Raw genomic sequence first — 14,635 nt, forward strand, 5'->3', positions numbered from 1 at the left:
TGTTTTTGTTCTCTGTTTTTCCTGAATTTGAATGTTGGCCTGCCTTGCTAGGTTGGGGAAGTTCTCCTGGATAATAGCCTGGAGAGTGTTTTCCAACTTGGTTCCATTCTCTCCATCACTTTCAGGTACACCAGTCAAACCTAGGTTTGGTCTTTTCACATAGTCCCATATTTCTTGGAGGCTTTGTTAGTTTCTTTTTACTCTTTTTTCTCTAAACTTCTCTTATCACTTTATTTCATTAATTTGATCTTCAATCACTGATACCCTTTCTTCCATTTGATCGAATCAGCTATTGAAGCTTGTGCATGTGTCACGAAGTTCTCATGCCATGGTTTTCAGTTCCATCAGGTCATTTAAGGTCTTCTCTACACTGTTTATTCTAGTTAGCCATTCGTCTAATCTTTTTTCAAGGTTTTTAGCTTCCTTGTGATGGGTTCAGACATCCTCCTTTAGCTCAGAGAAGTTAGTTATTACCGACTTCTGAAGCCTACTTCTGTCAACTCGTCAAAGTCATTCTCCGTCCAGCTTTGTTCTGTTGCTGGCAAGTAGCTGTGTTCCTTTGGAGGAGAAGAGGTGCTCTGATTTTTAGAATTTTCAGCTTTTCTTCTTTGGTTTCTCCCCATCTTGGTGGTTTTATCTACCTTTAGTCTTTGATGTTGGTGACCTCCAGATGGGGTTTTGGTGTAGATGACCTTTGTGTTGATGTTGATGCTGTTCCTTTCTGTTTGTTAGTTTTGCTTCTAACAGTCAGGTCCCTCAGCTGCAGGTCTATTGGAGTTTGCTGGAGTTCCACTCCAGACCCTGTTTGCCTGGGTATCACCAGTGGAGGCTGCAGAACAGCAAATATGGCAGAACAGCAAATACTGCTGCCTGATCCTTCCTCTGGAAGCTTTGTCCCAGAGTGGCAGCCACCTATATGAGGTGTCAGTCGGCCCCTACTGGGAGGTATCTCCCAGTTAGGCTACATGGGCATCAGGGACCCAGTTGAGGAGGCAGTCTGTCTGTTCTCAGAGCTCAAACACCATGCTGGGAGAACCACTGCTCTCTTCAGAGCTGTCAGACAGGGTCGTTTAAGTCAGCAGAAGTTGTCAGCTGCCTTTTGTTCAGCTATGCCCTGCCCACAGAGGTGGAGACTACTGAGGCAGTAGGCCTTGTTGAGCTGCAGTGGGCCCCACCCAGTTCAAGCTTCCCGGCTGCTTTGTTTACCTACTCAAACCTCAGCAATGGCGGATGCCCCTCCGCCAGCCATGCTGCTGCCTCGCAGATCGATCTCAGACTGCTGGACTAGCAGTGAGCAAGGCTCCGTGGGTGTGGGACCCACCGAGCCAGGCACAGGAGAGAATCACCTAGTCTGCCGGTTGCTTAGACCTTGGGAAAAGCGCAGTATTTGGGTGGGGAGTGTCCCATTTTCCCAGGTAGTCTGTCACAGTTTCCCTTGGCTAGGAAAGGGAAATCCCCTGACCCCTGGCGCTTCCCAGGTAAGGTGACACCCCACCCTGCTTCAGCTCGCCCTCCATGGGCTGCACCCACTGTCTAACCTGTCCAATTGAGATGAACCAGGTACCTCAATTGGAAACGCAGAAATCACCCGTCTTCTGCATGGATCACGCTGGAGGCTGCAGACTGGAGCTGTTCCTATTCCGCCATCTTGAAACCCCTGTCGAGTCTTCTTTTTTAATCTATTCAGCCACTCTATGTCTTTTGATTAGAGAGTTTATTCCATTTACGTTCAATGGGATTATTACAAGTGAAGACTTGGTTCTGCCATTTTGTTTGTTTTCTGGTCGTTTTGTGGACTTCTCTTCCTTCCTTCCTTCATATCTTCATTTTAGTGAAGGTGATTTTCTTTAGTGGTATGTTTTAATTTCTTGCTTTTTATTTTTTTGTCTACCTGTTGTATGATTTTTTATTTTCGATGGTACTATGAGGTAGAAATACTATCTTATAACCCATTATTTTAAACTGACGACAACAGTGATTGCAAAAACAGATACCAAACAGGCAAAGAAAAAACTAGTAAAAACTCTAACTTTGTCCCCCACTTTTGAACTTTTTGTTTCTATTTATATCTTACTGTATTGTCTCTCAAAAAGTTATAATTTTTTTTTTTTTTTTTCTTGAGACAGGGACTCACTCTGTCACCCAGGCTGGAGGGCAGGGGCACAATCTCAGCTTACTGCAACTTCCACCTCCTGGGCTCAGGTGATCTCACATCAGCCTCCCAAGTAGCTGGGACTACAGGCCTGTGCCACCATACCTGGCTAATTTTTTTGTATTTTTTTGTAGAGAAAGGTTTTTGCCTGTTGCCCAGGCTGGTTTCATGTTGCATGTTGCCCAGGCTGATTTCAAACTCCTGGGTTCCAGCAATCCTCCCACCTCAGCCTTCCAAAGTTCTAGGATTACAGGCATAAGCACCACACCCCACATAATGTTTATTTATTTTATTTCATTTTATTTTTTGAGGCAGAGTCTCGCTCCGTTGCCCGAGGTGGAGTGCAGTGGCATGATCTCAGCTTACTGCAACCTCCACCACTCGGGTTCAAGTGATTCTCCTGCCTCAGCCTCCCAAGTAGCCTGGATTACAAGTGCATGCCACCACACCTGGCTAATTTTTTTGTATTTTTAGCATGTTGGCCAGGCTGTTCTCAAACTCCTCACCTCAAGTGATCCACCCACCTCCGCCTCTCAGAGTGCTAGGATTACAGGTGTGAATAATTTTTATTTTCAATCAGTTCATCTTTTAGTCTTTCTACTCAAGATATGAGTAGCTTACATACCACAATTACAGTGTTCTAATATTCTGTGTTTTTCTGTATACTTACTGTTGTTAGTAAATTTTACACCTTCAGATGATTTCTTATTACTCATTATCATCCTATTCTTTCATATTAAAAAACTTCTTTTAGCATTTATTATGGGGCAGGTCTTGTGTTGATGAAATCCCTCAGCTTTTGTTTGTCTGGTAAAGTCTTTATTTCTTCAGCATGTTTGAAGGATACTTTCTCTGGATTATACTATGTTAGGATAAAAGTTTTTTTCTTTCAGTACATTAAATATGTCCTGTCACTCTCTCCTGGCCAGTAAGGTTTTTGCTGAAAAGTCTGCTGTCAGACACAAAAGTCAGCTACTGCTTTCCTTTCTTTATCTTTGACCTTTTGGAGTTTGATTAGTAAATGTCTTGAGGTAGTCTTCCTTGGATTACATATGCTTGGTGTTCTATAACCTTCTTGTAGTTGAATATTGATATCTTTTTCTAGGTTCAGGAAGTTCTCTGACATCCCTTTCAATAAACTTTGTACCCCGGTCTTTCTCTCTACTTCCTCATTACAACAAATCACTCTTAGATTTGCCCTTTTGAGTCTACTTTTTAGATCTTGTAGGTATTCCTTATTCTTTTTCCTTTGTTTTTTGTCTCCTCTGACTATGTACTTTTAATTGTTTTTTGTCTCCTCTGACTATGTATTTTCAAGCAGCCTGTCTTCAAGCTCACTAATTCTTTATTCTTTTGATATGTTCTGCTATTAAAGGACTCTTTCGCATTCATCAGTATGCCAATTGCATTTCTCAGCTCCAGAATTTCTGCTTGATTCTTTTTAATTATTTCAGTCTTTTTGTTAAATTTATCTGGTAAGATTCTGAATTTTTTCTCTGTTATTTTGAATTTCATTGAGTTTCCTCAAAACAGCTATTTTGAATTTTCTGTCTGAAAGGTCATATATCTCTGTCTTTCCAGGATTGGTCCCTGATAGCTTATTTAGTTATTTGGTGAGGTCATGTTTTCCTGGGTGGACTTGATGTTATGGATGTTCATCGGTGTCTGGGCATTAAAGAATTCGATATTTATTGTAGTCATTTTGGGAGGTTGTCTGTGTGCAGGAATTTATCCAATACCTCTAGGTTTTCCAGTTTGTTAACATATAGTTGTTCATAATAGTTTCACATGGTACTTTGCATTTCTGTAGTATTTGTTGTAATGGCTCTTTGTTTTTTATTTTCTTTATTTGGGTCTTCACTCTTTTTCTCTTAGTCTAGTTAGTGGTTTTTCAATTTTGTTTATCTTTTCAAAATGCCTACTTTTCTTTTGTTGTTTTTTTAATGTCTATTTCATTTTGTTCTGCTTGATTATTTCTTCTACTAGTTTTGCTTTTTTTTTCATTATTTTTAACTGTAGTCATCCTACTGTACTATGTTAAACACTAGAATTTTATTCTATTTAACTGTATTTTGTATGCATTAACCAACCACAGTTTCCAGCTTCTGATAAGCACCATTCTACTCTCTACTTCCATGAGATCAACTTTTTTAATTCCCACATATGAGTGAGAAACATGCAATATGTATTTCTCTATATGGATAATGACCTCCAGTTCTACCCATCTTACTGCAAAAAACATGATTTCATTCTTTTTATGGCTTAATAATGGTCCATTTTGTGCGTGTGTGTGTGTGTGTGTGTATGTATAGTTCTTGTTGTTGTTTTAGATTTAGTGGGTGCATGTGCATGTTTGTTACCTGGGTATATCACATAATGCTGAGGCTTGGGCTTCTAGTGAACCCATCATCCAAATAGTGATGATAGTACCTGATGGGTTTTTTTGCCTTGTCCCCATTCCCTTCTTCCTTCCTTTTGGAGTCCTCATTATCTTATTATTTTCACGTTTGTGTCCATGTGTACCAATTATTTAGGTTCCACTTATAAGTGAAAACATGTGATACTTGATTTTCTGTTTCTAAGTTAATTCACTTAGGATAATGGCCTCCAACTCCATCCATGTTGCTGCAAAGGACATGATAGATACTTCCTTATGGCAGCTTTTACTAATTTTGGATTTGACCTTTTTTTGCTTTTCTAGTTCCTTGAAATATCATTACATTATTTATTTGAAACCTGTCTCTCTTTTTTTATAAACAGGGTCTCACTCTGTCACCCATGCTGGAGTACAGTAGTGCAGTTACAGCTTACTATAACCTTAAACTGCTAGGCTTCAGCAATCCTCTCACCTTAGCCTCCCGAGGAACTAGGACTACAGACAGCCACCGGGACCAGCTATTTTTTGTTTTTGTTTTTGTTTTTGTTTCAGTAGTGACAGGGTCTCACTTTTTTGCCCAGGCTGATCTCTAACTCCTGGCCTCAAGGATCCTCCCACCTCAGCCTCCCAAAATATTGAAATTACAGCCAGGAGCTTCTGGCCGTTTTGTGATGTGGGTGTTTATTGCTATAAACTCTTAGCACTGTTTTTGCTGTTTCCCACAGATTTTGGTTTGTTGTGTTTCTATCCCCATTTGTTTCATGAAATCCATTTATTTCCTTCTTCATTTCTTCGTTGACTCAGTGTTTGCTCCGGAGCATGTTGTTTAAATTCCATGTGTATGTACAGTTTCCGAAGTTCCTCTCATGATTGATTTCTAGTTTTCTTCAATTGTGGTCTGAGAAGGTACTTGATATGAAGTAGTTACTTTTTAATTTGTTGAGATTTGTTTTGTAGCCTACCATATGGCCTGTCCTGGAGAATGTTCCATGTGCTGATGAGAAGAATGTATATTCTGCTGCTGTTGGATATGTTCTGTAGGTGTCTGTTACGTCCATTTGGTCTAAAGTGCAGTTTAAATCAAATGTTTCTTTGTTAATTTTCTGTCTAGATTATCTGTCCAGTGCTGTCAGTGGGGTGTTGAAGTCCACAACTCTTGTTATATTGGAGTCTATCTCTCCCTTTAGTTGCTTTATATATCTAGGGGTTCTGCTGTTGAGTGCACATCTGTTTATAATTGTTAGGTCTGCTTGTTGAATTTTTCCCTTCATCATTATATAATGACCTTCTTTGTCTTTTTTTTTTTTTTTTTTTTTTTTACAGCTTTTGGGTTAAAATATGTCTTATCTGGTATAAGTGTATGCCTTCTACCACTCTTTTTTTGTTTCCATTTGCATGGAATATCTTTTTCTGTGTCTTCACTTTCAGTCTATATGTGTAACGAGTTTATTGTAGGCAGCATATAGTTTGGTTATTTTTTTTTTAATCCATTCAGCCAACTTGTATTTTCTGAATGATTAATTTATTTCATTTATATTAGAGTTTATTATTGATAGGTGAGGACTTAACTCTGGTCATTTTGTTAATGGGTTTTTGGATGTTTTGTTGTTCTTTTCCTTCTCTTTTATCGTTTCATTGTAGTTTGGTTATTTTCTATAACATTTGACTCCTTTCTCTCTCTTGTCTGTGAATGTGCTCTGTCAGGTTTTATACTTTACTGTGCTTGCATGGTGGTAGATATTGACCTTTTATTTCCACATGTAGCTCTCTCTTAAGCATTTCTTATAGGGTCAATCTACTGTTGAATTCTCCCAGTTTTTGCTTCTTTGGGAAAGACTTTATTTCTCCTTCATTTTTGAAGGATAGTTTTGGTGGGTATAGTATTCTTGGCTGACAGTTTGTTGTTGGTTTGTTTTTGGTTTTGGTTTTGTTTTCTCAGCACTTTGAATATATCATCCCATTTTCTCCTAGCTTATAAGTTTTCTGCTGAGAAAGTCATTGTTAGTCTGTTGGGGTGCCCTTATATGTGACTTGATGCTCTCTTCTTTCTGTTTTTAGAATTCTCTTTGACTTTTAACTGTCTGATTGTAATGTGCCTTGGAAAAGATCTTTTTGGGTTGAATCTTTTTGTGTCTTTAAGTTTCCTGTATCTGAATGTCTATATCTCTTACAAGACTTGGGAAATTTCCAGCTATTATTTCATTAGAGAAATTTTCTATGTCCTTGCCCATCTCTTTTTTTTCTGGAACACCCAAAATTTGAGGATTTGGGCACTTTACAGTTTCTCATATGTCACGTAGACTTCCATTCTTTTTTTTTTTTCTTTTATCCTTTTATTTCTTTTCTGACCGGATTATTTAGAAAGAACTGTTTTCAAGTTCAGAAACTTTTTTTTCTGTTTAATCTACTCTATTGTTGAAGCTCTCGGTTGTACTTTTATTCAATTCATTGAATTTTGTGGTGGGGAGAGTTGGGGGCTTTTTTGCTGTTGTTTGTTTGTTTTTGAGACAGGGCTCTGTCACCCAGGCTGGAGTGCAGTGGCAGTGCCATGATCACATCACAGCTCACTGCAGCCTTGACCTCCTGGGTTCAAGGGATCCTCCCATCTCAACCTCCCAAGTAGCTGGGACTACAGGCATGTCACACCATGCTTGGCTAATTTTGTTTATTTTGTGTAGAGACAGAGTTTTGCCATGTTGCCCAGGCTGGTCTCAAATTATGAAAGAGAGAGAAAAATATATATATTTTTACTTTGAGACAGGCTCTCTGTCATCCAGGCTAGAGTACATTGGTGCAATCATAGCTCACTACAGCCTCAAATCCTGGACTCAGGAGATCCTCCCACCTTATTTTCCAGACTAGCTAGGGCTATAGGCACATGCCACCACACCTGACTTACTTTTTAAAGAATTTCCTGTAGACACAGTATCTCACTGTGTTGCCCAGACTGGTCTCAAACTCCTGGCTGCAAGCAGTCCTTCTGCCTTCCTTTTCTAAAGCACTAGGATTACATTTGTGAGTCATAGCATCTGGCCCTGTTTTGTTATCTTTAATGATATCTATCTGTGTTGAATTTCTCATTCAAACCATGAATTGTTTTTTTAATTTCTTTGTATTATTTATCTGTGTTCTCCTATACCTCACTTAGCTTAAATTTTACTTTGAATTGTTTCAGGCATTTCGTAGATTTATTTTCGTTGGCATCTTGCTGGAGAATTACCGTGTTCTTTTGGAGGTATCATGTCTCCTTACTTTTCATGTTTCATGTTTCTCGTGTCCTTATATTGGTATCTGTGCATCTATTGTAATAATCACTTCTTCCGATTTTACGGATTGGCTTTCATAGGCAAAGACTTTTTCCCGTATAGGTATCCATGGTGTTGGTTGAGTAGGGTGTTTTGGCTTTGATTTTGGGTGGGCAGAGTAGTGCAGTCTTCATATCATTTATTTGGCTGTAATCAGTGTCAGTGGTATCTGTGAATTCTTGTGTGTCTTAGGTTGTGGTTGTTAGTGGAGACTCTGGTAAGGATTTACTGTGGACAGGGAGCCAGTTGAGCCAGTCCTCAGGCCCCAGTCTTGGCAGCATGCTGATAATGCAGGTACGTGTTCAGGCACTGGTGATAGTGGGTCCAGGTAATCCTTGGGCCTCCGTATGGCTTACTTGGGTGTCAGCAGTAGCAATGGTGGGCCAGGTGGGCAGGGCTAGTCCCTGGGTCCATCATCAGCACTCATGGGCACCAGCAGTGGTGGCAGTGAACTGAGAGGGCTAGTCTCCAGGCCTTTAGGTGGCACGTGCAGGTGGATGGTGGCAGTGGCTGCACGTTGGGTCTCAGGGCCCTCTGGAAGGTATGTTTGGGCATCTATGGTGACAGACAGAGATGGGTAGATCTCCAGACCTCTGGACAATACACACAGCACTACTGGGGGCATCGCCAGGTTCAGCAGGCCTGTCCTTGGGCCCGTGTATGGTACATGTGCAGACAGTTTATGTTGGACAGGACTGGTTGATCTCCAGACCCTAGATGATGTGTGTGGGTGCTGGCAGGCTGGGCAGGCCCTTTCCCAGGCCCCTGGAAGGCTTATACAGGCACTAGCAGCAGTAGGCAGGGCTTATTGATCCCTGTGCCCCTGGATGATGCTCACAGGCCTTTGCCAAGGCAGGAGCAGGGCAGGGTGGGTCTGTCTTCAAGCCCTGTGGTGGTGCTGTTAGGCACAGGTTGTGCTTAGCATGGCAGTTCTACCCCCAGGACCCCAGACGGCACACTCAAAAATCAGTGGTGGTGGTGGTAGGCAGGAGGGCCTGTCCTCAGGCCCCCAACTGTGTGTGCAGGCACCAGCATCAGCAGACATAGTGGGTTGATCTCCAGTCCTGGATGACATGCTTGCTAATGCCAGCTCTGATGCATGGGGCAGATCGATCTCCCAGCTACCAGGTAGCACTCTCAGGCGGTGGCATCAGTGAGTGGCGCAGGCCTGACCTCAGGCTCCAAGCATGCCTGTCTCCATGAGCCTGAAGGTGCACACAAGTGCACATTCACCCAGGTGCTAGGGGAGGCAGGGTTGCTATCAGTGCCAGCAACTCCAGGAAGGCAGCTCCCAGGCTCTGGGGAGCACATGCTTCAGCTGCCTTTTTCCCAGGGGCAGCCTTCCTAATGTGCTGGACCACCCGTTTCCTGTGGTGTAGGACTGTGTGTGGGCTAGAGGACTAGGGACCCGGCTGCACAGTTGAGTCCAGCTCATGTCACAAGGTTGCAAATCTATAGGTGGACATGGAGTAGATGTCAGTAGGGCTCCAGGGTTGTGGAGATTCAGGGCCTGTTGAGCCCTGGGGCAGGTTGTTATCTGGTAGGGGTTGGGTTCTCAAAGTGGCACCACGTGGCAGCTGCTTGGGTCTCAGGATGCTGTGTGAGTTCCAACACAAACTTCCTCTCTAGAATAATGCATCACTTTGACTCCAGGCAGTTTCCTCTACTAGTCTCAGGGCACTTGAGGGCTGAGGAGTCATGGCTGGGTTTGCAGGAGTCCAGGTGAGAATGTGGACCACTGGGGATCTCTCTTACCATTTTCCTGCACTCGGACAGGTCACTCTGTGGTGTTTCTCCTGGCTTCTAGCCAGTCCTAACCAGGCCAACTGCTTCACTTCCCTCTCCTTCCATGCCTCGGAGGTTCCCCATCCCTTTCCTGCTGAATTCCTGTGTTCTCTTTTAGATGCTCTATTCAATGTGTTAATATCTACTTGCTGTTTTGGTACTTCTCTGTGGAACAGGCGAGTGCCAGGTGTCTGTGGTCAGCCATACTGAAGCTCTCTCCAAACCCATTTTCCAAATCAATTAATATAATCTAATTTTTCTTTTATTATATTAATGTTGCAAATTTCATTGATTGATTTTTAAATATTAAATAGGCTGAAAGGTAATATTCCTTTAAAAAATTTTTACCATTTTTATGTGGTATATATTTCATTGTTTTTATTTTTCCTTTTCTAATTGTGAGTGAATTTCATTATGTTGCATTCTATTGACTATTTTGATTTGCTGCTTTGAAAATTGCCTGTTTATATTCTCTGCCCTTTTTTATATTTCATTGCTTTTTGCTATTTTTTAAGAATTTTTGTTTAGTATGGATATCCAGCCAGGCGTGGTGGCTCATGCTTGTAATCCCAGCACTTTGGGAGGCTGAGGCGGGTCATTTCAGGTCAGGAGTTTGAGACCAGCCTGGCCAACATGGCGAAACCCTGTCTCTACTAAAAACATAAAAAATTAGCGGGACATGGTGCCATGTGCCTGTAATCCCAGCTACTAGGGAGGCTGAGGCAGCAGAATTGCTTGAACCCGGGAAGTGGAGGTTGCAATGAGCTGGGATCACGCCACTGCACTCCATCCTGGGTGACAGAGCAAAACTCTGGTCTCAGAAAAAAAAAAAAAAGAGAGAGATCCTAACATCCTCCTCTTCCTTCCCCTATTTCTTTCTATATATAGATAGAAAATTTTATGTCTGGACACCATACTGATTATTTTTACTAAATCTATTTAGTTTTCTTCCTTGAGATCTTAGATGTTCCCCATGTGCAGGTTTATCATCAGTGATAAGAAACAGATTTTTCTCCTATATTTTGATTATTTCCTATTCTTACTGTATTTGTTAGAACCCACTAAAGCACTTAATAATAATAATGCAATATGGTATCCCGATTCCTGGTATTAATAGACATGATTTTATTGCAGAATGGTAGGGCTGAAGGAGGAAAAACACAGGTGTGATCTCTGCCACAGTCAGTTCGTTTTGGCAGGCAGTTTGTTGGAGCACAGTGCGGGGAAATGATTCTGAAACATTTGCAACACTATAGTTTTGTTCTCTGTTGACTAGAAAGAAGTAAAGAGTAAAACAACTTATAAATACTTGATGAACAACTTTTTTGCTCTGGAAATTAACTGAGCTAAGGACAGTTCCTGCTAACCCAGTGTTATAAAAGGACTGCAGCCAACACAAAGGGCCTACTTGGCTTTAGAAACAATGAATTGAAATTGAGACCAATGGGCAAGGATCTCTGTTTTTCTTCAACCATTTTAACCATGTGTATGCAGATATAGTAGGCAGAGAATTGAATTTATGCAAAGTTGAGGTTTTGCCATGTGAATACAATGAGTTGAGGATGCACAAGAGAATGACTATATGATGGAATTTCTATGGATTTTAATAGAGATGACAGAAAATGTAGCAGGATCAGTGCATTGCGGGTACTTTCAGGGTAAAATTTTTTTAGAGTTGGAGTTGTAGAGGGAGAGAAGTGGGAAACGAGTGTTAGAGATTAGAGGGTGGAATACTTATCACTGGACATTTCAAGAGGCTATAATGAATGACAAAATCTCTAAGATATGAGCATTGGAGTGCTGGAGATAGGATGAAGAAGACTGAGGTAGAGTGAAGTGCAACAAACCAAGAGGCCTACCTATTGGAAGGATTATTGATACAGATATAGAAATCACCTAAATTAGTTATGACAGAGTTAGTGTTGGGGCACTTGTAACCTGGAAAGTAAAATCTTCAACAGATTAATAGGAGTGACAGGGTGGTAAACAACTGCATTAAGTTATTCTGAGGTAACTTTTTTTTTCTTTTTATTCTTTTTTGAACCTGTCTTAGGATGTTCTGAGGTAAACCTCTTCTCTCCTGGTACCAATTGAAAGTGTGGAGAATTTCAGAGCAGTTAGAAGTAACTAGGAGTTACTTCATATAAACAGAATCCACTAGTTAATAATTTTAAAAATAGTATTCTAATACACATATTAATTTTACCAAAAGCGGAAAGACGGTAAACCATTTTAACCACCATAGAAATTATTATGTACAATTGAAATGAAATTTGACTTTCATATACCGTAGTCACTTATTAACTTCTAATATGTAACAGAACTTGACTAGTAATTACCTGTTGCAATAATGCAGCTTTTTGAACTTTGCCCCAAATGCCATTACAGATAAAATTCGTCATTTTGAGAACTAGCATGATTTTTTATTTTTTGTTTTCACAGATATTTCTCCTGAAGGGGAAAAGTACAAACCCTTAATTACTGAAGAAAAAAAAGTGCAATGTATTTCACATGAAATAAACCCATCAGCTATTGTTGATTCTCCTGTTGAGACAAAAAGCCCCGAGTTTACTGAGGCATCTCCACAGATGTCATTGAAACTGGAAGGAAATTTAGAAGGTATGTTCTAATGAGTCAAAATGAGCTATATTTGATTTAGTAAAAACTTAAATTTCACAAGCTTTATAAATAGATTATCAAAATTCGTATATGTTTGGGTAATTTATCTCAAATTAGGTTCAGTATTTTTATGTTTTTAGTAATTGGTCTTTTTTTAATGACTGCCTAGCAAGTCACCCCAAAACTTAGTGTTGAAACACCAACCATTTCATCTCATGATTTTATTTGCCAGGAATTGAGTCAAGACTTGGCTAATGTGATTTTTCCTAATTCATGTGCCTTTATCTCAGAGATCAGTAGGTGCTGGTCAGCTGGCAGCTAGGCTGGTCTGAAGGGTCCCAAAAAGCTTCACTGCTATCTTGGCAAGTACAGCTTAGCTGGGCCCCTCTCCCTCTTCATGTGGTTTCAGGGCTATTCTGTGTACTCTTTCTGGCAGGATAGTCTGACTTCTTATATGATGGCCCGGGGCTCACAGATGCTAAGGTGAAAGTGGCTTGTACTCTTAAAAGCTGATCTCAGAACTAGCACTTCTGTCATGCTCTAATAGTCAAAGCAGTCACAGCCCAACCTGGATTCAAAGGGAGGGGAAACAAAACCCACCTCTCAATGGGAAGGGTGTCAAAGAATTTGCATCTGTCCTAAATCTGCCATAGTCGGCCCTCTGACCAAAAATTATTTTCATTCCTCCCATATGCAAAATCCACTCACGCCTTCTCAAAGCCTCATCTCATTATGACATTAGCTCAGAGTTTAATATGACAAAGTCAAGCCTCAGTGCAGATGGGTTTTCTCATCTACAGGTCTTCGAGTACGGTGATTCTCAATCTGAAGACCTGTGAGTAAAAAAAAAAATAAGTTCCCTGTTTTCCATACATACCACATACAATGGTGAAACAATCTTTGAGACACCTTTTCAAAAACAAGGAAGATGGGAAGCAGATAGCAGTCACTGGTCCCTAGAAATTCTAAAATCCAACCAGGAATAGCAGTGTCAGCCTGCTTCCTTGCACCAAAGCTTGGTGTGCTCAAGGGCTCTTCTGTTTTGAACTATGTTTGTCCCCTTCAGTCTGAGCTTATAATGCTTCCACAAGCAGAATTTCTAAGTAATTTTGTGGGTTTATGTGAATATTACTGATACTCACTGTGGTTAACAAAAGCCACTCATGTTTCTGAGATGGACTCTTTTCTACCTTCAGTTATCTATAAGGATACTGTAAGATAGTACTCTTGAGTTCTTAGAAATTCTTTGTCTAGCAAAGAGGGTCTGCAAGGCATGCCTTTAAATCTTTCTGTGCCATAACAGATCTTATAGGCACAACCTTGACTTCATCTTTGCCCTGAGGCCACACCCTACTGTCCTGAATTTAGTCTTTGTCTTGAGGCCATGTCTTCCCTTAAGAAGCTTTTGTTGCCTAGAAGGAATTATCCTGGACTCTCTGTGTCTCTTCTAAATTCTGCTCATAAGCTAAACTTTTTTCTTCAATTAATCTCTTTTCTTGTTCTTTATGAGAAGTTATTAAGCAGCTGTCACTTTGAATGTTCTGCTTTGATAACTCCTTAGCTAGACTACTGGATCCATAAAGTACATTTACTATCTTCCACATTATTGCAGTTACCAAACTTTCAGCCATTGTAGAACAAGAATCCCCTTTTCTCCAGCCTCCAGTAACCGTTTTTCACTGGCCAGTCTCTCACCAACAATGTCACTGAAGCCCTTCCAATTTCTGCCTGCTCCACAGTCCCAAAGCCAGTGCACACAGGCTTTCATGTCAGCTCGCCACTTCTGGATATGTAATTCTGTTTCAGTTATCTATTGCTGCAAAACAAATTACTCCTAAAACTTGGCTTAAAATAACAATTTTAGGCCAGGCTTGGTGGCTCACACCTGTAATCCTGACACTTCAGGAAGCCAAGGCTGGCAGATCACTTGAGCCCAGGAGTTTAAGACCAGCCTGGGCCACATGACAGTACCCCATCTCTACTGAAAATATGAAAATTAGCTGCATGTGGTGCTGCGTGCCTGTAGTCCCATCTACTAGGGAGGCTGAGGTGGGAGAATCACTTGAGCCCAAGAGTTTGAGGCTACAGTGAGCCATGAGCATGCCACTGCACTCCAGCCTGGGTGACAGAGTGAGAACTTGTCTCCAAAATAAAAAACAATTTTTATTTTTATTTTATGTTATCTCACAATTTTTTGAGTCAGGAATTTGGAGGTTCTTCTGCTTCATGTAGTATCAACTGGTATTGCTGAGTGGTATTCAGCCATCAGCTGGGCTTTTTTGGAAGGCGCAAAATGATATTACTCCCATGCCTGGCATACTGGCGGGGCTTATCCGGGTCCCTCTCCTTCATTTTAGTCTCATGGCATTGCAATGTGGTCTTTCAGAATAAACTGTT

At 40.9% G+C, this 14,635-nt stretch overlaps 1 protein-coding gene across 9 annotated transcripts in view; it reads left to right on the top strand.

Annotated features, from left to right (window-relative positions):
* The window catches only part of NEK1 (NIMA related kinase 1), a 221,442-nt gene that overhangs the window by 142,730 nt on the left and 64,077 nt on the right, over positions 1 to 14,635 (top strand). For all 9 annotated transcript variants that reach the window (XM_050791717.1, XM_050791721.1, XM_050791723.1 and 6 more), the window contains one exon: positions 12,062 to 12,238. In XM_050791717.1, the coding sequence (XP_050647674.1) occupies positions 12,062 to 12,238 (177 nt within the window). The remainder of the gene's footprint in view (positions 1 to 12,061; positions 12,239 to 14,635) is intronic.

This window comes from Macaca thibetana, chromosome 5 (genome assembly GCF_024542745.1).
Source record: "Macaca thibetana thibetana isolate TM-01 chromosome 5, ASM2454274v1, whole genome shotgun sequence".
Classification (NCBI taxonomy): domain Eukaryota; kingdom Metazoa; phylum Chordata; class Mammalia; order Primates; family Cercopithecidae; genus Macaca; species Macaca thibetana.